This window comes from Dermacentor variabilis, chromosome 5, assembly GCF_050947875.1.
Source record: "Dermacentor variabilis isolate Ectoservices chromosome 5, ASM5094787v1, whole genome shotgun sequence".
Lineage (NCBI taxonomy): Eukaryota > Metazoa > Arthropoda > Arachnida > Ixodida > Ixodidae > Dermacentor > Dermacentor variabilis.
This window is the reverse complement of record NC_134572.1, coordinates 113,430,883-113,456,556: the sequence shown is the minus strand read 5'-3', so window position 1 is coordinate 113,456,556 and position 25,674 is coordinate 113,430,883. Positions and strand designations below refer to the sequence as shown.

At 44.6% G+C, this 25,674-nt stretch overlaps 1 protein-coding gene across 1 annotated transcript; it reads right to left on the bottom strand.

Annotated features, from left to right (window-relative positions):
- Window positions 1–3,775: 3,775 nt before the first annotated feature.
- On the bottom strand, window positions 3,776–9,109 carry LOC142583622 (uncharacterized). The gene is made up of 3 exons (XM_075694113.1): window positions 6,860–9,109; window positions 4,015–4,457; window positions 3,776–3,867 (listed from the first exon to the last, which is right to left on the bottom strand). Exons 1-3 carry the CDS (start codon window positions 7,444–7,446, stop codon window positions 3,776–3,778), a joined length of 1,122 nt encoding a protein of 373 aa, XP_075550228.1. The 5' UTR covers window positions 7,447–9,109.
- Between the last annotated feature and the right edge of the window lie 16,565 nt (window positions 9,110–25,674).

The following is a 25,674-nucleotide window of genomic DNA, read 5'->3' as shown; positions in this document are numbered from 1 at the left end:
TGGCAAGAAATATATAAAAGCAATGTGCTTTCGCATCAATATCGCAAAAGGAGAGAAAGACATTAAAAGAAAGAGAACACTGGCAAATCACGTGCAGGGCAACCACAGAAAGTAAAGTCGTTGCCGCGTAAACTCACTATCAGAATAAAATATACGATCGCTTTGATTGCTTGCGTCCATAACTTAGCCGCAGAGGAAAGCGGTTTCAGCAAATTGTGTTTTAGGCCTTCGTCCGAGCCCAAAGCAGAAGGTCATGTTTCATGCACGCGCAAGTATACGTAAGAAAATTATAAGATTTGCGGAGCACAGCTTCTAATAAGACCGTCGATACGGACTTCCTCAACGCTCCCTACCTGCTCGTAGTACAACAGCCAGTCTGGATGATTGGAAAGAGAGAGATATCTCCGTACATCAGAAAATGAAGTCCTAATTTTTTCAGTTTTCTTCTCTTGAAGGCGAAGTTTATCATGATGATTTTCTTCGTGTTGCCTTTGAAATCCCATTTCTTCTATGGCGGACGCTTTGAGCTCGAATTCTTTATACGTCATAGCACTTTTTAAGGCTAAAGCCTTAGATGGCTCATCGGTCGTAAAATTGACCATCCAGCGTTATGACACCGAAATTCAAGCGAATGCGCCAGTATTTCTTTATGAATTAAAAATAAACAGAGCTCGATTGTGTGTTCGCGTTGAACGGACACTCTTCTAAACAATAAAAAAAAGTATCTGCGAGTGGATTGCTCGGTTTTGTTGCTCTTTGCCAATCAATGTGCACGTGTCTTATGGAGTTTTGAGGTGCGCAAGTACGACTACTAGAAGTGGAAATTTATCTGTCGTTGAAAGTTAGCGCTGTGTGTTTGACTAATTTGCCTTTCCATGTCCCTCTCGTTCTGCCTGCGCTACAAAAAGTAGAAGGCGCCATATATACAAGTCCGCGCAGCTACCCTTGTCTATTAAAGTGTTAAAAAAGAACAAATAAAGAACATTCATTCATTCAATGAACCTGCATATGTGTCTGAATGATCGTCACCGACTTGTCACGACCGTTCTAACGTGCCATTAACCACGCAGAACCGGTGGTGACGTCTAGGCGACCGAAAAAAGGGAACCAAGCTAAGAGAGAACAAGTAATTGGAAGTAACAACGCATTCGAACGAGAATGTCAGAGTAATTTCCCTTATGTCTCGTGAGCGCGTAGGCTTTTGCGTTCTTCGTCTTTAGCGTATGCAAAAGTGACTCTCAACTTTTTTTTATCGTCCTTTGCGTTCTCACGTCGCTCCGCCAAAGAGCCGATCGAAGGTGCCATTAGGGTGCCATTCCGGCGACTGGACATTTTCTACGTCCGTTTATTCACACTGAAGTATAGCTTCTCTCTCTCTCTCTCTCTCTCTCTCTCTCTCTCTCTTTCATTCATTCCTTTTTTTTCCGGTCAGCTACCCACGTTGCCTTTTCCAAGTCTTCCTGTAACTCTGTTTCACGTCCAAACACTATTGCGACACCATTTTTTTTCGGCTTCAATGCTTCTGGTATGATTATTTTGATTCGTAAAATATACAGGCTGACTGTCACTATGCTTCGTCTTCAGTAGCGATACGGAGGTAGTGCCGCGACAAATGTGCTTAATTGGAAACCAAAAAAAATTACGCGGGATAAGCGAGAAATAAAATTTCTCTGAGCGACTGCTTAATAAATTCACAAGTGTAGCTTCGAATAAAGCGGGTTTACTGACTACACTGTACAGCTGATGCAAGGATTGCTTATACACTTCTGGTATTGTTGAGGAAATAGGTTCTTCATTATGGCTTCGTTCCGAACAATAATACTAGTTTTTGATTTCACACTTCATGTATTATAAGTCATACTGTGACAAATGCTCACCCTCTATAAAACATAAATTGCGAGCTGAAAGACGCCGAACGTTCTTTTAAAACTGCAAGTGAAATTGTCAAATGATTTGGAGAATGGAAGGAGAGAAAATGAAAACGGTTTTCTGTCGTATGTTACATTGCGAAGTTTCTGTAAACCCGCTCACGCGCATAGACGTCACTGGAAATTGTTTATTCGTGCGAGACGGCGAAATGTGATTCTGCAAGAAGGCATGCACGCATACTTATTGATCTTCACTAGTGTTTTGCCCTAGACAGCGTGAATGCATCTCGACACTACCGTCCCCACTACGTCGTATTAGTTTTAGACTAAAGATGAGGTTTGAGATGACCCCTGACAGTTCAAGAATTGTAAGCAGCTGGCGAGCGTGCCACACTGTGAGAAGTTTTCGGGGCAAAGCAAACAAAATCCCGCCGCTCTTCCTTCCACACGTCTTGTAGTGCAACTTGACACGCATCCTTCATGCACATACACGCATATGATAATAGGTCCAGATATACACGTACACACGAAATACATGCACACCAGCATAGCCACGCTTAATCCTTTCTTTTTTTGGGAGTTATAAGGGTGAAGCGATGGAGTTGCCAAAACCGAGACCTTCAGACAAAGGAATTTACAAATCATGCTTCCCAGAAGGTTTACCCGGATTCTGAGGTCAATGAATTCGCCGGACGAAAGATGGAGAAACATCAGTATATACAAAAAAATGAGACACTCGAGTAGTTCTATGCCTCAGAGATATCTCCAATACACAAAACACCAACTCACGTTTCTAACACAAGATCATTGCCTTCGTCTTTGCCATAAATTATACTTCTATAATGGCTTCTATCTTGCTGTCATCCTCTCACTAATACCTAAGGATAGAAACTCACTTCACCTTTGACCTCTCTCTGAGGTGATGCGCGCGAGTTTGTTTCGTTTAAGACGTACCTTCGTTTTCTCGATCGATGGAGGGTCGGTCGCTTTCTGGGATGAGAATCTTCGAGAAGTCCTCGTGCATGCATGGTGGGGCGACGACTCTATCAGCACGACACAAAGTCACGTTTCGAGTTGGAATTAGGCATGAAACGCAACTACAATAAGCCACACTCTCAGGGCTGCTTTACCAGATCGACGGCAGCTTTTGGCACCGTGGCGTCCAAATGACGGTGTCGTGGAGTCTTCATGGGTTTTCGCCGTTCCACTATTATTACAAATTTGACATCCTAACCATATAGGATTACTCTACTCTGAATGATTCAAAAGTGGGCATGGGTAATAACGTCTCTCTCTCTCTCTTTCACTTCGTGGCCCGCAAGAATGTCAGCTGCGCTTTCGTGGCGCGTAAGGCACAGAAGCCGTATCGTAAAACACGTGTGTGTGTGTGTGTGTGTGCGTGTGCGTGTGCGTGTGTGTGTGTGTGTGTGTGTGTGTGTGTGTGTGTGTGTGTGTGTGTGTGTGTGTGACACGTCATATACCTTAGCATGCAATTGCACGTATATATTTTATGGACTTGCCTACTCCCTCATACCAAGTAAAGCCTAAAAAGTGCAGCGCCTTTATTTACGACATAAAATTTTTCCAACTACTCATATTAACAGACATTTTTGAAAAGTGCGTAACCTGAGACATGCCCACCCTCGCGTTTGAACACTAAGGCATTGGCACTGCTAAGCTCAACGTACAGGCGGCAAAGAAGTGAGAAAATGTCATTACCTAGGAACAGAAATTTTAATCTGTTTATCATATTTCACTCTTAGAACACACCCTTTTCTCCCATAATACATGCAGAAGTGCTTCTCACAAAAAACTCACAACGCGACTTATTTATGCCGGAAGCCTCAGAAGGCACAAATGGGCCACGTCGTGCCCTGCTCCTGCGTCTATGGCGGTCGTTCAATCGTCTATTGTGACTGTGCCCTGGTACTCAGTGCATTGGTCTCAGGATGCTCGTGGAGGTCAAACTCAACCCTGAACTTCAACAGGACTGGACCCACTGGATAACGAACAATAAATACGCAAAGTCACGGCTGCAGTATGTGCGTCGTACAGCGTTGCGTTCGTTCGTTTGATATCACTTTCTTTTTTTATCATGTATTCCTCGCGGTAAATCCACCGAACAATAAAAAAATAAGACGCTCACCTATGCTGTCGATGGCCGGCGAGATGGTGAGGGTGACGGCGATGAGCACAACACTCATGAGCAGGATGAAGCACGCCACAGAACTGATCACCAGTATGATAATCCGGCGCTTGGGCGTGTCGAGTTCGTCGTCCGGTTTGCGCTGTTGGCCAGTCTCCTCGTCGGTGACCAAAAGTGCCGGCACCTTCGACGCCCTGCGGCTGCCGTTGTCCGCGTCCGGCGGTAGCAGCGAGCTGCCCTTTCTGTGACCCGCTTCCGTCCCGACCAGCGACGACTCCCGCCGGTGAGGGTGGTGCGAGCGGTGGTGGTGGTGGTGCCTGTCGTCTGAGGGGCGCCGCTCGTCGTCGCCGACGCTTCGCGACGAGCGTCGACTGCTGTGCCCGCCTCCGGTTGTGTCGTCGGTGGCGCGCGACGAGCGACGACTGTCGTCGCCCTTGGAGGACCTGAATGGAGGAAGCGGATTACACTTCCCCCACTTAACGGAGCATAGTTCGTCTAGGAGTTCTTTGTTCTTGCGTCATCTACAGCACACGCTAACGGGGAAAGGAAAACGGAAGTTGACACGACACACACCGGTGAAAATTGGAGAGAATTTACAGTTTTCGATCCCATGCACAGTCGCCGCCAGACGTAACCCGAAGATTAAGAACACGTGTATGGCGGATTTACCTGAACACGGGCTGTGAGGAGCAAAGACCGGATACATTGGAAGGAAGAGGCATGAAGCAGTTTTAGCTTCGTGCAATACGTGACACTTAATGTGACACGTGATGCACAAGGCCTACTGCGCATGCGCGTGTATACCGCCGACTACCGCGGCTCGTTACCGTGATAACGGAATAATATGGAAGCGCCCACACCAGCCCATGACAATCGGTTTTCTAAGTACACAATATAAGTACAAATCTAAGTCACAAACGCGTTAGCATTTCATCCCCATCAAAATGCGGCCGTCACGGCCGAGGTTGAACCCGTGGCCTGGAACTAAGCAGCACAATGCCAGAGCGGAAAGTTACTGCATTTATTTTATGATGCACTAGAGATTTCAGAACAAGAGTTAATGATTTATAACACTGTTACCTGCGAGTCAGTCGCGTCTCACTGACAGTGACACTGATCAGTGAGGGCATAGATTGTCGCACTCACAAATTCGAGGCATGCATGTTACGTTGAATACGAAAGAAAATGCCTTGCACTCGAGTGGTTTGGCTCAACTGGGATAAGTTTGTAAGGGTGTGTCAGGTTATTAACCCAGGCGGATGATGCAAATGCAATAATAAAAAGCACACGTCGCCAAATACGTTGACTGTATCGACGGTGTAGCTTACGGTACCTCGCCAAGATGCGGTCGGTTCTACGCGAGGCAGAACGCAGCTGGCCAAACAATAGGTCTGGCAGACACACGTGTAGCGTGAATTAAACGTGATGGTTGTCTGGTACGGCAAGGACTGTTGTATCTTTTATGAATACGTGAAAATCACAAGGAGCGCAAGGCATTTACGGCATATATTCTAGAGACGGACAACATTAAACTTGGAGTATAGGTCGGTGGCTGCGAAACAAATCGCACTCCTAGATAGCGAAGCATTTGTTGGATAATATTACCAACTCCATTAGCATAATCTTAACCTTTGAACGCCCTAACACATTAGTTGAAACTTCTCAATTTTTGTTCCTGCTCTTTGTTGGTGGGAGTGATAAACCCCTGAGCCTATAAAGAGGAGCGTGTGTTTCGAAATAAGCTGCACTGAATATTAACATGAAGCAAGGTTGCGTCACTAGTGTTCAGTTAATTCTTTGTTTCTTCACAACACGCTACGTCTACTACTCTTACATACTAGAAATTGCCAAGTTTGCCCATGTAGCATATTTGGGCACTATTGCGCTTACGAGACAATTTGCTGCATATATTACGCATGCGTTACCGAGTTTCAAGAATAAATAATTTAGGATTAATTAAGCACGCTTACAATATGTGTAACCACTGAAAACCTCACTGCACTTGTCACTCCAATTACACCATTGTGAATGTGTGTACACGCACTTGCCTGCAGATTGTACTGTTACTATTTCCCTGTAAGAAGCCCAATAACTCCCATTTCCCACTACACTGTGCAAATAATTTAAATGCCTGCGTGTTTACGCCTACAAGAACGTGTGGACAGTCGGTCGTATGTTTCTTGAGACCATCGCCAACACTTGAGCGCCTGATATTGTAGTGCCCTGCCTCACTTGCGTCGGCAACATTGTTACTAAGAGACTATCGCCGTCTTACTCCTGCGATGTACGACATTCGCTAAAATCAGTCGCTGCGCATCCCTACGGTATATAGCTTACCGTACCCACTTTACTTTCTTAGATGAGGCTGGCAGATGAACAGCAGGCATAGCCATGGCACCAAGGCACAGAGAGCGATGTGGTTTGTGCGGTCATCCCTGGTCTAGGGGCGCTGCGATTCGCCAGTGATGCGAGACAACTAGGCCGAATTTTTGTTTTCGAGAAAAAACTGTTTTGACTTTCCATTTGTAGAATATTTCTTTTTTCTTTGTTTGCAATATGATGCGGCGTGGGGATATCTTTTGCCGGTTTCTATAGCCGCACTGTGTCCTTTGCACTTGTTTTAACTCAGCTTTTCTGATGTGTCCTCTTGTTATACCCTTTCACTTTACTTTCTTACTCTGTTCCATTTCTATGTTTGGATACCGCCCTGAAAAGTAGGCAGGCATTTCGCACCTGTCGGCGACAATATACAGCCAGCTCTTTCCCTTCTTTTCCTCTCTGTCAGTTCTATAAAAGTTTCCAAACCATACGACAATAACAACGAGGAGAAAGCCTGCCTGCCTACCTGCGGCTTCCGTCGTCCGCCCGGGACGAACGGCGGCTGTGCGAGCAGCTCTCGCTGTCCCGGGACGAGCGGCGACTCAGGCTGCTGGCGCTAGAGCGACGCGACGACGAAGGGGTCACGCTCGTTGACTCTGCCCCGCCCGCCACCGCCAGGCCGTGGGGGGCCAGAGGGCTGCGGCTGCCCCGGCGACGCCGGTCCCCCGAGGCCTCACCCCGAACGTCTGGGCACGAGCGCTTGCGGTCGCGGTGCCGGTGTCGATGGTGGTGGCCGTGGTGGTTGCTGCAGTCCTGCATCGAGTGCCGTCGGTGCTCGCCAGAGACCGGCAGCTTGAGGAATTGGTTGGGAGCCGTGCTGAGAGACTCGGACGACGTGGCACCCCGAGGGAACGGAAGGTCCGGGACCCGGAGGAGCAGACCCGACTCGACTCCGGGGTCGATGCTGATCACGGGCGCGTGATTGTTATTGTTGCTTGTTCCGCTAGATCGTCGGTGGTTGCCGTTGACACTCGCGCCGTTCTCGTCGCTGTCGAGGACACCACCTTTGTCAATAAACGCGGTATCTGCTTGTGGCTCCGCCTCTGTGCTCATTCTGAAGGGCTGAAGTGCATCCGGCAAATCCGACAGACTTCAATAGAATCGCAGTAATTCCTTATGCCTGTGATGGCGACTTCTTGATTCTCCTTATTTCATCGTTTCAAGCATGCTCAGTTTGAGTTGATTGCAGGTGGTGGCGACGACATGCGCCTCCCGTCGTGAGCCTCGTATGGCGGCTTCGGTTTAGAGAACACTGGCTCACAGAGGAGCAGGTGAAATGACAAAACACGCAACTTAGGTCCGATGTTCATGAACCAAGAAGTTAGTTCACGTGACTGGTGCCAATGGTTATTCGCGCAATCGTTACCAACTGCACAAACGTTCCGACACAACGGTGGCCACGCACTCTGTTTTAAAGCATTCTGTCTGCCACGACAGATACAATCCTGCGTCCCGTTCTGTCCTGCTGATTAAATTCCTAAAGACTATCCGGACGTATATGACAACTTATGGCGTATCCAACAACTTATGACGTATCCTCCGCACGTATATTAAATTCAAGTGCAGCTTTGAAAAGCTGTCTGAGCTACCTACTGAACTTGGGTAAGGTTATAAAATAATTAGTAATTTTGGTTCATAAAAAATGACGTTTTTTGAGATAGAGTTTCTAGTGGCATACTAATAAACACAATTCTCTGTGCGTATCACACGTGACTGTTTTTGCTATATCTTTGCTTTTTATTTCTTACGAAGAGAAAGCGACCAGGAGATGCTTTAAAATAGCACAAGCAGACCTGCTCGCTGCAACTGTCTGTTTGCTCGTCGATTTCCCCTACTAAGTATTTTGTGATGGGCAATAATATAGTTGAAGAATGCACTGCTTATTTCCAAGACAAGCAGATTCCTTATGTTCTCAAAAATTTGATCTAAAGCTGCGTTTTTAAAATGACGATAGCAGATTCTTAACTGGTTCAACTGTTCGAAACTTTTCTTTTACTATAAGTACAAGAAATGTTTCGGGCACTGCAACTTTTGCATTCCGCACTATCTCATTCAAGTTCACCCCATTGTAGGACAGACGTCTGCAGAAAGGAAGAATATAATGGCCTTGTCAGGAAACGGTGGATCTCACGAAGTGAGTTTTCCAGTAATCCTAGCTATCCTCGCTTCCAAATGTAATAGTGCTCACTAAAGCGAGATATACGCATATACTCGTTTAAGTGGAGCTGTAGCCTGGCGTCCTTTGTATAGGCACGACTATGACTGTTCCCATTCACCTTTGTGAAAACGGTAGACATCAACGAGACAGCGGCAGGACAGGTAAATTGGAAGCGAGTGCATGACCATCGATTTAATCCACCAAATAACCAACGCGTCGAAACAGTGACCAGGCGACACACAAGTTTAGGCGACGATCTCACTCACAGGCACGGACTCACATCACCTCACAGCACGCACTGAAACTCGCTGGCTGCCGTAAAGAAGGAAAGAAAAGAACAAGCCAGAGCACTTGGGAGAAGTCTCGCACGACGCGACGAACCCACTCTAGAACTGAAAACGTCGACGGCACAGCTGTTCGAACATTCTTGGATGTCGGCTCGACACAGCGCGTCGTCGGTCGCTACGCGAGCCAGGTCTTTCCGGCATGCCACACGGACGCGTTGTCGATGGGAGTCGGAACAAGGCTAGGGCCGCAACAACGACCCCGTCTCGGAGCAGGCGGAGTCGCCGAGTGCCACAGAGGCGCCGGGCGGCTCGATCGCCGTTTCGCCGAGCATGGAGGGAAAACAGCGCCCGCGCCACGAGCGGCAAGGAGCCGAAGCGCTTCGAAATCCCCGGCGGGAAGTTGCCCCGAGAGAAACGGAGCAGCTGGCCACGTCTGTTCATTAAAACTTCTTTCTGGGCGAGTTGGTGCATACTTGACATGAAAACTGTTTACAGCGCAAACACATGCAACCACAAAGTATAAGGGACATGACACAAGCGCCGTGTCCTGTCCCTTATACTTTGTGGTTGCATGTGTTTGCGCTGTAAACAGTTTTCATGTCAAGGACACGTCTGATTCACTTACTGACCATCACGTGGCGGGTGCCCCGTCACCTGCGTCCTGGGGTTTCCAATTACTCGGGCTCGCCGGTGATATAAAGTAGTGTCTATTAAAACGACTAAGTATTTGGCGCCAAATCTTTCACACATCGGTAGCGTTCAGGGTTAGGGAACTGGTCTTACGATTGTAGTTGTTGCGAATTTGGCATTTTGCAAAAAAAAAAAAACAAAGATAGTGTCTTGCACCACTACTTTCCTCGATATCAGTATACGTATTCTTTTTCTGTTTCGAGGAGCGCTGCCTATATGGTATAATAAATAAAGAAACTAAGAAAAGTAACTTTAATTATGTATGCAACCATGCACCATGTGGAAGCCAAGCAACGTCATTTTATTAGAGTCACCTTGACTCCACCTGCTGAACTCGGCATATCAGCCACTGCTGAGACTATACCACCCGAGCAAGGGCTCCTGTCACACCTTAAGTCGCATAATACTCAACTGGGCATATTGCTTTCACACCTTTCCCGGTTTAGCTCAATTGCGATAACATAAAGTATACAAACCCGATTTAAAGTCTGGAGCATGCACAACTGTGTGAGAGTGCTTTAGGTGCATTACTGCTGTAAGCTTTGTCAACATGGTCTAGGCCGTTCTGTCGTCATAGGCGACAAAAGACAACCATCAAGTACGTCTCGATTATTTTGAGTTGAAACAAAAATAAACGATTCACATCATCTCACAGCACGCACTGAATCTCACTGGCTGCCATTAAAAAAAAGAAAGAAGCCACAGCACTTACGGCAAGAATACTAAGGAGACGGTTATTTCTCCATTTGCATGCAGATGCTGCCTTCGGCATCAAATGGAAAATGTGTTTTTTAATGTTCACGTTCATAATATACTAGTGGGCCTTTGTAACTGGCTTCAGAAGTTATGTCCCTGAGCAGGCTTCGAGTCTGAGGAGGGTATACATTGCTTTCTAAAGACATCTATGAGCGCGCAATATTGAGCGCGTGCTTGTTATGGACTTGCCCAGACATGCGCTCGATATTGCATAATCATCAATGGCCTTTAGAAGCGAACATTACCTGGGACGGCGTTTTATGGTGTGCAGTGCTCGGCAACGCTGAAAAATGTGCCCGAAAGAAAACGACGCAACCATATCCGCAGCTACAGCAACAGCAGCGGAAGGTAAGTCCTCAGGAGAGCGACATCACACTCGAGAATCTGCTCGAGTCTGGGCAAGAAGCTGAGGGGCCACAAAGATACCCGAAAGGGCAATCAGGATATAATACCGCTCCTGAGCATTGGATGTCCACCGTGAATTACTAAATTACCGCTGCATTATTAAATTATTGTCAAAGCGAACGTCGTCGTGGTGGAAAAACCACGAGAAAGGTTCGTCGTGGCACTCCGTGCTCTCTCATTCTGTCACTAGGCACAATTTTTGCACGCCCTGAAGTTTTCACAAAAGACACGCTTTTATTGTCCTTCCGTAGAGCAGCGAGATAGTGTTATTACGAAAAAGTGGACGAAAAGAGTGATGCGACCTGAAGAAAACGACGCACGACGCAACAACGATTTCATTAACGTAGGAACGCAACCCTGGTACTATGAGAGACACCTTGGCGGAGGTTCCCATAATAATTTTGACCGTCCAAGTTTTCTACGCATCCGCATATGCTATGGGAGTGCCCAGCACAGTACACCCAGACTAACACCACGACTCTCTCGTCGAGGTTGCATGAGGCTCTGCGGAGCTCCGCCCTCGACGACCAAACCTGGGCGACCCAGCACGCCCGCGAGGCGGCGGCGAGGCAAGTCCTCGACGTCCCTTCGTGGGAGGCTTAGGCCCGGCCATCATAAAGTGCTGGTTCCACAATAAAAGTTTATTCCTCCTCCTCCACCAAGTTTTCTGAACGTGCACTCAGAGCAAACTACACGAACATTTTTTCTTTCGCATTTCGAATTGTAGGGATCGAACCCGCGACCTCGTGTTCAACAGCGGAACCCTACAGTCACGGGGCTACCGCAGTGGGTATAGGGGCCACTACCCCAGTCATTAGATCTGAACACAATATATCAAGTCATTAGATTGAAACGCAACGGACCCTTTACTCCTGTTGTCATTCGACTGAATGAATAAGTTTCAATGAAATTGAAGTATAACAGGCTTCCCTGCTGCAGTATCAAAAACAGGCCTTAACTCCGTAGGTATTATAAAGAAACAGCTGCTGAAGCAATCGCGCATTGTTCTGAATTCTTACCATTGCGTCAGCAATCGGCAGCGCTTCACATGCACCTATTTCGGAAGCACCGATTGTCATGGTAGTGGATTTGTCACGCATGTTTTGTACCTTTCGTGAGCGAAATTGCTGCAGAATCATTTTTGGACATCAAATTAGATTCTAACCTAAAGTTTTCTCAACACACTGCCCTCATTAAGCGAAAGTGTAACTTCGGTATTACAGAATCAATCAAATCACGAACATATTTCTCCAAAGACGCATTATCAGCGTTATACATTCCATTCACTCAAGTCACATTAATTACGGCATTGTTTCCTGTGGAAACACATATCACTGTCATATCTCGTCTATTCAGCACTTGCAAGACCAAGCAATACGCATTATCACTAACAGCGGGTTCTTCACGCGTGCTGCTCTATTACTTCGTGAAGATAACATCCTTGTTGTAACGAACTTGTTCAACAATTATTTAATAATTTTGTTTTGTAAATTACCTGTTTAACAGCTTTCATGGCAATTCATTGATTCCAGGTACTTCATCAGTAATAATATTACCAGGTTTGCAGAAAACTCCAATTTTCTACTGCCTATGGTTCATTCTAACTATGAAAAAATGACATCATGGTTTGTTACTATAAAACTGTGGAATGATTTAACCAACATCATTAAATCTTCATCCTTTCATGCATTTAGTCATGCCCTTAATCTTTCTATGTGTATAACTAAGTGTACATCATTTATTACACTACATTTGCCATTTGTGTGTATTAACAGTTTTTTTATGCACTATATAGGCTTCTATACAGACAATTTGTTTTCGTTTGTTTAACTTTTCTATGCTGTATTTTTCGCGATTGTGTTTGTTTTCTTTACTTAGCTTGCTCATCTTTAAGACATCTCTACATTGTTACTATTAATCAAGGCTGTGACTTTGGTACCCTCGTCTGTATATTGTCACTTACCCATTCATGGTGTTTAAAGAATAATAAACTGAAACTGAAACAATGCTCCAGTTTTCGATATGACGCAACCCTGGACGTTCCTTGCGGCGTCCTTACCATGAAAAGCATCCGGCCACATCATAGATTTCTCCAAAGTACAGCGCACTTTATCCAACACTAGAGGGCCATTTTATACCTAGTCGATACCGTCTGGCTCTCAGCTTTGCCCGCCCACTCCCCCGCCACCACTCAGAGTCCTGCCTGCGCAAATATGCCTGTAGCTGCCGCATTTTCCTATTTTTACGTAAACGAGGCCTTTCTGGAGAACAACAAAAGAATGTGCAGGTATAATAATGCTATATTGCTTCTGGAAGTTCTGGATCATTTTTTGCCTCTGTTTCTTTTCTGCCGCTATATTGAAAAATTCTAAACGCGCTTTCTTGTTATACCACTCCGTTTCCAAGGCGATTATGAAAATCATGGTACTTATTGTGGTTGATTTACTTTTTCCACCTCACTTACGAAAGTGAAAATGGTTCTTTACGTGCTGCACACTAAATCTGTGCAATGTGTCATCTGACTATGCGATTTTCTTCTGCTTTCCATTGCCGTTTTTAATATTTTGAAGTTGAGGCAGTTGTGGGCGCTTTGCGGACGTACGCCCGGGGACGGCCATGAGTATGAAGGAACAGGTATGGCATGATACACTAAATGCTAGCGCCGCAAAATATCCATCAGCAGCAATGACATACTATATCAAGCCGGCATTTAACATGTCTCAATTAATTTCCCTGATGTAGTGTACTTAGGACTCACTGCTCTCCCTTAGGTGTAGGTTGAAATGGTCGGCGAGCATTTGAACCAACCAGGTCATAATTTTCATGAGCTTAAACTCTACGTCTACAGTCAAATTTCCGTTCCGAACGAGAATGAAAATAGAAAGAATCATACCTTATCCATAACTTGATAAGGTGGAAGCTTAGGTCAGTTGGTTATTCAATATCAACATGCGTGCACATCTCAAAAGGCGAGTACTGAAGGACAGTGTAGTGTTCTTCCTTCAGTCGTCGTCTTTTGCGCTGTGCAAACATGTCGACACTAATCCATATGTTGAAGACATTGCAACCAATAGGCATAAACGTTTCAAAGGGAGCTTTCGAATCTATTCGCTGTGATAAATTTCAAGCTATAGGCAACAACACTTACTTTGGTTGCTTATAGGTTGGTGTGTGCCTCCATGTGTGCGTGTTTTTTTTCCTTTATTTTTTAACGTTTTCCTCTCTGTCATCTTTCTAACCCCTATCCCCCATCCCCAGTGTAGGGTAGCAAACCGGAGACTCATATCTGGTTAACCTCCCTGCCTTTCCTCTTCATTCTCTCTGTCTCTCTTGGTTGCTTATTCCTTTTTATTTTTTCGCCTTTTCTTCCTTTTTTTCTTTTATTTATTTATTTCATTTCAGTATTTTCTTTCAGAGAGGATGGCCCACGAGCACCAGCGAAGCAGGTATTAGAGTGCTGTGCATGCCGTTGACACGCCGACTGACACACGGCCGTTGACATGTGACTGATTGGCGGCCGTGTCAACGGCCTTGTGCACAGCATTCCTTTATTCTCAATTCTTCGTTGCCGCGCCCACCCTCCTTACCCCCTCTCCCCTTTAGAAGAACCCTACGTGTATATACTGTGCCGAGGAAAGCATATGCCGACTAGAAAAAAAAAAGAAGTCCGCTTGTCGAAACGTTGGCTCCCGCTATCACCTTGTTCTCGTTTTGCTCATGTTTGAACAATGACATACATGTAGAATAAAAAGGTTTAGGATCGAACAGGCACATAATTTAGCCAAGCTCGCTGCACTTATATTTTCCGGATGCCTGTGTCAGTCATTGATTGCAGGGCTTTACATTAACAGGCTTTGGAGTCCCTAACCAAGCCTTTTTTGAATGAGTTATTATACTGGCTTCTTCGCTGTGTCGCCAGGAATATGCAGCGATGGTGAAACAAACTGAGCTCAAGTCAACTATACCTCAACGTTTCTTCACTGTGTCTTTGCGTTGCGATCGCGTGCTTCGGATTCTACAGCATTTCTCTGAGCCGCTTTTCCCACACATCCATTCGTCTTTCTTCTTGTTCCTTGGTTTCTCTAACGATGGACACATTTTTCTCTGGATTACCCCATCAAGAACTTATACTTGGAGCATTCCATATAGAAATGCTCCATTATTTCTTCGCCATTCATGCATGCTGTGCACAAGCTAAACACCAAGAGCAGCACCACTTCATTGGGTCAAAATTTTCTATGCTATACCGTAGATAAATTATGATCCAACCATCGCACAACCACGGCCATTCCCGCCTATACATTTTGTGTGTTATGCACACTTCCCGCTTCTCGAGGAGCAACTTGAGATAAAAAAGAGTAAAGAAAAAAAAACACATTCAATACCTGTCTTGAGTCTATGGAAAGGTAATCTAAACACACAGATAAGCGTTTAAGTTAAATTTGTGGCTGCAAGTGGAGAAGATACACCGCTGCTATATCGCCCTATCTCGGCTGGGAAGCCACGGTGAACGAGTGTGACAGGTCCCTGTGCACTTTGACAGGCAGATATATTTACGAACTGTTGAAGAATTACGATAGTTTCGAAGAACTTCTTGCTATGCGAGTTGGTGCATTGCTTTGAAGAACCAAGTTGCGCATTCAGAAAAGACAACCACAGGAAAAGGTGACGGAGACGGATTGCGCCCTTTCCGTATCCGTCGCCTTTTCCCGTGGTTGTCTTTTTTGAATGCGCTACTTGGTTCTTCGAAGAATTATGAATTGTAGAAAACCGACGACTGCGAACCAGTTTCCAAGTTTAAAAAAATCAGGAAAAATGGGTATGGTTGAGGGCAGGAAGGCCCGAGATGACCATGCCGAGTGTGCCAGATTCGATTATCCAACTATGACAGATGAATAAATTTATGAGCAGTTCACAAATACCTAAATGAGAGAGAATGAAGACGAAAAAGCCAGCTTCTATGTGGCAAGAAATGGCCGCGCGTCCCCAAGCCGCGAAACCATTGGTTTTCGCGTTCTTTTTTTGCGTGTTGCCCTTGTGCAAAGTTATCACGGCTGACGCTGTTATTATTCCCCAATCAGCTTAACAAAATATCACGCCAAAGAAAAAAAAAAGTAGAAAATAAAGAAACAGAAAATGACAGCCAGCCGGGCTTGATGGGAATTCAGAAAAAAAAGGGAAGTCAGTGAATGGTTTAAATGAATATTGGTTCTTAACCTCTTTCCGCTTGTTGGCGGCTTCTATAATCGTTGTACGAGATGAACGGAAGTAGCGACAATCTTTCTTTTTTTTTAGCTCCGTATACGCATGGGCTTCTTCAGCACAATATCTGACTTATTCAGTGAGGTCTCTGAGAAGCAGGCTGGAGGGGCTCAGATTTATGAAACACCCAAAAATGCAGCGCAAAGCGCTCACTCGTGTTCTTCATTGATCTTGAGCAACGCAAGCACAACCGTGCGGCCCAGTTTGACATATATTTACCAAAGTTACAGGAAAGGACAAAAAGAAACTAACAGAATTAACGTCATTTCAATTGAGGGCTACAGTTTCGGCCTTATTAACAGTGCGTAACGGTAATATATATATATATATATATATATATATATATATATATATATATATATATTGGGCGGGAGGCGTATAACTTTTTGCTTTCTGCTTGCTCAGTACCACAGAGTAGTCCTTACCGGCGTAACAGAAGAAACACCAAACAGGCGAACGTGGAGCATCGACAGGCAAAGCTGGGTGCCACAAACACTGTGATTGCTTCCACGAAATAAAATGTCACTCAAGGCGGACGTCTCATTAGTGCCGCCAGTACGCGACGCTGATTAGACGTAATTCTCCGGTGCACACGGTTATTACGCTGCTACGGAACAATCTGGATAACGTCTAATGGCCGGTCTAGGCAGCCCGCGGTGCGATTCAACGTCGACGCAGTGTTTGCCAAATTAACAAGGCACATCGCATGAACGTTTGTCACTGGTTCTGACACATTTCGGGCAGCCGAGTTGCTCCAGGATTTTGTGAATTCCGCAACGACCGTGCACTTTAGCTGAGCTCCGGTTACTTGTATTTCGCCTGTTTACTGCTTTAAGTATATAATTACGCGAGGCCTACTTAAGCAATGTTGCGATAGTTCTAAAGAAACGTTAATCTCAATATAACAATAAAATAACGGCAAATAATGTCAGAAGGCATTCTGCCCTCACATATGTCCGCCCATGCATCTTCCATTTCTGTCATTAGCATACGCGGTAATTAGCGACTCCTAATAAGGGAGCACGGCGCTTCGAAGCCTTAAGGCCCTGAACCACGTTTTATCGAAGAGAAGAAATGCATTTGAAGTGAAAATCTACTATTTCAGAAATACTTGGCCGCAAAAGGTCGTTCAATCTGTTCAGCAGAAGCGCTGGTCTTGGCAATCAGACGCCCTCTTCGCTGTGCTCCCGGTCCTTCTTCAATGCCTTGCACTGTGAAGGCTACAGAGGAGCGGGGCATATCCACAACGCTACGCTTTCTGAATGCCACCCTGGCGCGCAGTTCAAATTTCTTTTTGGATGTTAACGTAAGGCGATTACCGAATTTGGCACCCATGTGTAGGGTAGCACACCGGTTAGGCAAAACTGGTTAACCTCCCTGCCTTCCTTCTCCACTTTTTCCTTCCTTCCTTCCTTACGACGAAGCCAAACGTATGCCAAGCGCGGTTGACCTCAGCGAGCCGCAGTGCACGTAGCCAGTGGACTCGCGGCAGCCACGGCATCTACGCCACGTATAAAGACTGCAGCTACGTGCAGCTGTAGCGCGCATGCGCAGCGTTCGTTTGTGCACGACAGGGCTTGTGTGCATGCTCGCGTGAATATACTACTGTCTGACCATGCTACGTGGTGCGTACCGGCTTTATTCTTCACCAGCTTGACCGATAGATAGTAGCCACATCCAACTTGCGCATTTTTGAAGTGTCATGAAATAGCCTGCCAAGACGTCTAACCACGAATGGCCAGGAGCCCGCACGCTGGTAAGCGTCTGTGTGGTCGAACCTTAAGTTTAGCGTGGTTCGAGGCTAGTTGACCGTTCAAAACTAGTCTAAATTAGCGAGACCTGCCGGCTACGACACCGATAAGCAGGGTGGCCTAAGTTTAATTCCTACGTGAGCCCCCGCGGCCGAGCATACGTGAGCAGACCATAGTCGGCTTGTTTCGAAAGTACGAAGTATTATCGAAATTCTAAAGCACGTTTTCGCTCACTTCAGCCTATTTATTGAACTTCATTAATATATATAGTAACAGTTGGAAGAAGCGTACTGATCCAAACACCCTTCTTGATTGACGTCAGCTGTTGACCAATAGGAACCGCGTATGGCAATCCGCTTTATTATGAAATAAGACATCCAGAAGAGAATGAGGAGCAGGCTTCTGTTGAAAAGAGAGCGCTTGAGAGAAAGGTGACTTCGCGTTCCACTTACGAGCTCCGGGCGCTGACTACCACAGCAAAACTTGACTGAGATGTTCACGGCAGCGTATGCTATCCACCGACTACGCTTTTTCACCAAGCCCGAGGGGTGGTTCAGGACCCATTTGAAGCCTCATACTGCACGCCATATGTGGTCGTGCTATGCTTGGCTCTGATGAAAGATGGAGTCAGAAGCTTCTCTTGGCCTATAGAACAAATTTATGTATGTAACGTTCTATATACGAAGGTGGATCAAACATAAACGCGACTCTTGGTGTAGAGCATGTTCTCTCAGTTGGCGCTTGCTTGCGCCTGAGAGTTTCTTAGGTAGGTCTGTCAGGAATAAATTAAGCAGCCGGCCGGTCTCCTTACATCCTTTTTGCAGTAGTCCGCCATAGGATATCCGAGAAAGCGGTACGCCTATCGATTGTGCAAAGTTTCACCTAATGTCTTTTTTTTCCTTCTGACGGTTTAAACCAAACCGAAATTCTACACAAATTCATGGCACAGTTCGGAGATTACACACTGTCAACTCCGCATGTGTTTGCTTCGCATAAGGAATTCACGGAAGGCTGTGAAGAAGTAAAAAACAAGAACGATGTAATGAACTTCAGGAAACGAGAGAATGATCATCGCCCACGGTTATTAAGGAGCAGAACATTCAAGCTATTTGTGATCTTCTGCAGGGCGACCGACGTTCGAACGTTTATGAAATTTTTTTTAACATAGGCAAAAGTTAAGGACGCACTCATTCCGTAATTATGAAGGGTTTAGGTCTCCCTGAAGTGTCTGCCCAAAGAGCGCCCACGCCTTTTCACTGCAGAACACAAGCTGGCAATTGACACGTGTGTGAATGGCTTTGAGAGCCATGTAGAAATTTAATAAATATAGATTCGGTGCCACTAAAACACCGTCTCTAGTTAGCCAAATAAACTTTAATATTTTGTCACATAGTATGCTATATGTTCTTCATGAGTTTAGACAGAACGAACATGCCAAATGCGTCGAGATCATGTGTGTAGCTTTCTTGTTGTGCTGATGAGTACAATTCATTTGTCACACATTCCAAGTGTTTCGCGAAACTGATGCCAGAGCAAAAGATCTGAATTGTACAATGATACTGTAACTTGTGCTGTTCCAGTGGGCTTAGCCAGAAGTATTTCCAGAACTTTGTTTACAAACATAAAAAGGATCTAACTTTCGGCTATTGAAGGGTGCATTCGAACGCCGACCGTTTGACGACGACAGTGCGGTGGAGGTGTATCTGTGCAATTGGCTGCTGACACAACCCGCTCATTTTTAGGATGGCAATAAAAAAGCTACCGATCCACTGGGGAAAATGAATTTCCATATCAGACAACTCTGTTATAAAACAGATATGGACGAAAACCAAATTTTCGAATGCAAATCTATTACGAATAGTAGGTGTCGAATATCGACTCTAATATCCAAAAGTCAAACGCAGACGCATATATATAAGGAGAAATAATTATTTCAGTATAATTAGGTACCAGGCCTATACTTACTAGTGCAATAAAGACAGCTAACTATCAGAGAGAGAGAGGATCATTTCTAACATGTGGTTGTATCTTTCTTAAAGAAATCGCACGGATACCATCTCAACAAGTTTGGAGCTTACAAACAAGCTTTCCAAAGAAAGAATGGCTGCTATATAACTAGCTTTCTAAAAAAAGGGACGTTAAATTAATGTATGTGAAAAAAATACCAGGAGTTGTGGGGGAAGAAAATATGCAGAAAAACGTGTGTCACAAGCACACGCAAACAGGCCAAAGTAGTCTACCAAAGACGCTAAATGACAGACTACAGGCAGAATTTGCAGATCTTCATATGGTCCTTGGCTTCCGAGGGAAAACGAAAAGAAAGCTCGCATTACCCCTTCTGTTTCTACATCGAAAACTTATGTTGTTTTCTTACTTCTGCTGATTCACAATACTTCGTTTACCAGTGGGAGAACAGTAATGAGGCTTAACGAGACAACGAACCGTAACGAACAGCAAGGAGACATTCTGTTCTTGCGAAAATATTGGTTAGTTTCCAATATCTGAAAGCACCGAATAAGTCATTTTCGAATACGAATAGTTAGAGAGTAACATTCGTTCGGGATTGGCAATTTTGAATATTCACTCTGCCCTAGTTAAAAGCATCGTATGCTTGCTTTATTTCTTACTATTCTTAAAAAATATAAAACGCAAGTCTTATTTTTGTTAGATCCACCTACGTGGGAGACGCCAACTGCGCGCTGACGTGGGCTCCTGCAGGACCTTTAATAAAGTGCATTCAATCCTTATCTAGGTTCCTTTCGAAAAGAAAAAGAACATTGATTATTAAAGTGCAGTGTGCGTGTACACTATGTTGCCTTCCACCCTCTTTCCTCGCATATATCGATGAACACGTGCACAGAAAACCAGCTGGGGTCGAAGTTATTAATACTGGGCGCTGAATGGCTCTATTTTTTCTGACTGTTTAGCAGGAAGAACGAGGACATCAATAACAGAATGGTTCGCCCCAACACTATTTATCTTTTACGCTCTCGCCTTAAATTCTTAAGCCGTACTCTTACTATAGCGATATTCAAACAAGAGAAAATGAATGGCCTTAAGAATTTTGCAGATAACGGGAAGTTATTCGAAACCTATTAGAGTGTATTCAGTAAAGACTGTAAATATACATTTCGGGCGTCAGAAGATCGCTTCTGTGACACCTCCCAAAGAAGAAAACGTGCGAAAAGGCCTCAGTTTTCACAAGAGTCAATATTTGGCGCTTTATAAATTGAAGCTATATATTTCAGCACAAATGAGACGCACCACGAATTCTAAATGACAAAACTCGAAGAAATGTGTCCTACAATGCCGGTTCTTTGACAAGCAGTCAGATTTCTGTCACTTCAACCGCTGCATTTTGACAATGCACTGCGGCTGCCTTCAATGAGTCCGATACCAGGTCTCACGCCAATTCAGAGCGAAAAGTACAAAGTGCATTGAAGGCAGCCACGCGTTCTAGATTTTCACCGTAAACTTTCCCTTACCGTACTTGGAACCACCTGTTTTATCGCACTGCAATATAAATTAGGTGCTGGTTTTTGAGCATGAAATCAATATATTCTAAATACTTTACTTCAAAAATCAAATAGCGCACGCGCGCAGACGTCAATATTTGTGACGTACCACCATTCACACATGTAAGCATTATCAGTTGTCCCCGTAAAAATTACCAAGAAGCTATGAATTGGAGGCGTTATGAATTTTCAACTTTAATGTACCTCCAGGCTTACGTAAGGCTGCAGTTAGTATATACCACTTTATAGTAAAGCAGCTGACAACATGGTATTGCACCATAATCAACGGACAATAGGAGTATACTCATCAACACAAATAGGTCTATGGAATATTGCTATGAAATATACTCGGTAATTTTTCTGATTTTCTGCAACCAAAATACAAATGATCTTGAAACTTATTTCAATTAAAGAAAAAAATTACAAACTGCGCAGACTCATAACGCTAAGCATTCTAACCAAAAATTCCGGATGCAACTATAGTAGATGGCTGTCGAAGACAGTGATTTTTTATGTGACCCAGCAGTCGACCTCCAACCACATTTCAGCGGTTAACGTTATGCGTGATATCTGACAAGAGAGGACTTCCAACACTTTACTAGCGAAAACATTAAAAAAATTACGGGGAACCCTTATGAAAATGGTTATGTCCTTTATGTTTACTGTATGTTTCCTGCAGTTCACATGAGGAAATGTCCTTTATGTTTCCTCCATGTTGAAATTTGGCCACTGCTTTTATGTTTCCTTCATATGTCCTCCCTTTATGTATCCCTTATGTTACCGTACTTTATGTTTCCTCCATGTTGAAATTTGGCCACTGCTTTTATGTTTCCTTCATGTGTCCTCCCTTTATATATCCCTTATGTTACCGTACTTTGTTTCCTCCATGTTGAAATTTGGCCACTGCTTTTATGTTTCCTTCGTGTGTCCTACCTTTATGCATCCTTTATGTGGCCGCAGTGATTAAATCCTGTATTTTACGTAGACATGCTTAGATGAAGAGTTCCGTGTACACATTTTATATTTATAAACTTTTCCTGAGTTAAAAAGTTTTGCATTGGTTTTCATTGTAAGGTTACTATTCCCTACATGATGCAGCGCACGGATTGGAACTCTGCTATGGCAGAGAAATTCATGCCAATTTCTTCTAAAATTACAAACTAATTAGACTTCATAGATTATTTCAGTATAACACTTGGAGTACCACTGTAAGTTCCTCACTGCAGTGATACTGTTGTAGTTATGTCTTTGTTACTAATATAAAATGTAATGTTTGGATAGAAAGATCAGGTTCGATCAGTGCTTGCACTTCTAAAAGAAAGTTTTGACTATACTTTGCAAAGGTGTGTCTGAAACTACGAACAGTTTATTGGACTATCTGGATGTTACTTCAATTTGCCACGTCTGCTCACAGCAGACCTCTGGAATGTGGTGCTTGGGTGAGAGCTCACAAGGCACCTGAAAAACAAAACAAAAGCCAATCTTTTTCACTTATTCAAAAATATTCATATAAGCAAGAACAGCCTGGCCTGTATGCACACAGCTAAGAAACGTGGAGCAGTCAAAAACAGCTCATAAAAACATCAGGGCAACACAGAAGCTTTTAACTAATTGTTGTTTGAAACGGACTGAGCTGCCAGTCCACTCAGCTATTAAACTGCTCACAAATTTTTTTAAACATTATTGCAGCAGCTGCTAAGTAGTACATGACCTTTAGAAGTGGGCAACTGGCCAATAAACCTTTCTGTGTTTGCTTGTACAGATGTCTCGTAGTTATATCTCAAGAGGTTACACTGTTATATGGTAAAATTCAGGCGGGAATAAAACCAGCAGCAAACATCAGACTACCTGGGAAATTGTCACCAAAACTCAACTATGTAGTAAATCAAACGAACAATCGATTATGAACGGTCTAAAACCTAGGCCGCGATTATGTAGCGATCCCTTTTCCGATGCTACTCCTTTTGCTCATTTATCTGACCGACATTCCGCTATCGTTATTAACTAGAACAGCCAGCAGTAGAAGGTGGGTTATAAGAGTGGCAAACATCGAGCGCAAAGCATCGCAAGAAAATCGCATCCCTTGTTAGGCAGTGCTACAAGCCACTGTCTTTAACAATCGCAGGAACTGACATCCTGTTCTTCGGATGAAAATATTAATAAAAACGAGCGTCTGATTGACATGCCTCGAATAAAAAGAAATTTCGCTGTTGTAATGTCGGTCTATATTTGCCCTACAATATAAAAGACAAATACGCGAGCACGTCGAAGAACACAAACAATGCAGACAAGTTCTCGCGAAGCTGGACTTCAAACTGAACACTATCAATAAAGTAATCTCCACACAATCTAATATCTCTTCAAGTGTCAAACATCGCAGTCGCGTGCCAACTCGCGATGCCCGTGACACATCGACATGCATTACACACGTAACTTGCGGAAATTCATATCTACGGAAGAATTTCTTGCCGGGAAACTACCGAGAAAACAGTAACTTTCAGCGTTTACATAAATATTTGCCCATTAAATCCCAACAATCAGCGGTGGTAGCACATCGTTCCATAAAGCAAGTAAGCGGTAAGAAATAATACATTTCACGGAAACTCCCCTCGTGAAACGCTTTGCTAAATGTGCACAGCAACATGGTCAACGTACGCTCAGAAAGTCTTCTGTTCTAGTTCCACAAAGCTTACTACATGAACCAAAAGCTGCGAGAATGCGCGCAAGCGTCAGACCTGCTTACCTTCAATGTGGTCGGCAAACGGCTTCGTCTCGCAGGCACCACACCACGACGCTCTTTCCGGCGCGAACACTGTCGAATTGCCGATGAACACAAGCGCCCGAAAGCACAACTCCCAATAAATTCTTCCACGCACCATAATTCGAAGCCACAGTACCAGGTATTCCACGAGCGAACGCGGACAGGCGAGAACAAAGGCAGCTCGGACGGGCGCTGTAGTACACATAAGACACTGGCGTATCACAGGAAACATAAGGCGAACTAATGGCGTTACACGACTACAGAGGTCTCCTGACGGTTAATGCACACAGTACGGATCACAGTTTGCTTAGGCACTTCGAAAATATGATTAAATTACCGTGTAACTGCAACGAGCACTCTCACCGCTCACAGCAACACAACGTGGCTTAGCTTACCGTCAACCGTCACACTGCGGCAGCGCCGCACTGCGGTTAACAAGTGAGTTTAGCCTCCGAGATCTACATTTAATTTTAGGGCGTGCATTTTGGAAAAGCACGGCCTTCGAGATTTAAAAAAAAGTCGTAGGTGGAAGGAAGGCTGGTATTTAAACACAAATTATTGAGCTTAAAGTGTCTTGATGCGCTGCCTTGTTTTTTTTAAAGTATATGCAGAGATTTTAGACGAACCATGCGCGAACTTTTGCCGGCGGACACGAGCCAATCAGCGCGCATCATGGCGTACGGTGTGCGTGCAGCCGCGATAGCTGTGACACTCACCGATCAGAAATTCGGAATCGCCACACATATACACGCTTCTTATGGCGCCCAGTGGCGTGTTTTTGAGAATGTCAGGCCTTATCTTGAATAGGTGGAACCATATTTCCTCGTAGCGTAAGGAATAAAGGCGACAAAATGTGGCGATGGCTGGCTTGCAGCGGCAGCGGAACTTCGGCCAAAGTGAAACAGGCGTACTTGCATGCTCGCGTAATCAAATACGGCCATACTCCACACACAACTTTCATACTCAGCCAACTCACAATTATAAGTTATTCAGTTGTACGCCCAAGCTAGCATTTACGGAATCCGCGCTGCCCTACTTCTACGCGTGCTAATATCGACACAGCAGTTACTCGTACTTGTGGTCAGCGCGAAAGCGACACGGACAAAAGGAAGAAACACAACAACACGGCGCTGTTTCTTTGGAGTGTTTGTTCCTTGATTCCGCGTTGCTTTTGTGCTGTTGCTAAAGGTACGATGAATCGTAAGCAACTCGCCCCCTTTGCTATCTCGCTACAGCAATCCCACCCAGTTTTGAAAAGAAAGGCAATTATAGCATCAACCGCCGGTTCTGCATTGGTTAGTGACCAAACTTTTGTGTATAATCTGTGTGAATAGTAGAGAAAAAGTATCATGACAAGGCCGAGGGCTGAAAAAAAAAATAGCGTAGAAAAAGCAACAAGTCAAAAAGTGCTTCGAAGACCACGGTTTTGAGGTGGAGCAGTGGCAGCGTCTCCCAATGTTCGAGTTTTTTTTTTTCAGCTTAGAGCATCAGAAACGTTACAGATATTCAATTTCACTACATTCTTTTGAACTAGGCGTTCTGAAACTTAGCGGCAGCTCCAGTTCAGCTTTGGAGGTGGCAGCGCTTGCATTTCCCGCTGATGGCTGCAAAAAAATCTTACGAGTGTAATATAGAGACAATCGTAATGTACGTATTAGATATTTATGTGTAATGAGGCCATCATGAAACCAATATA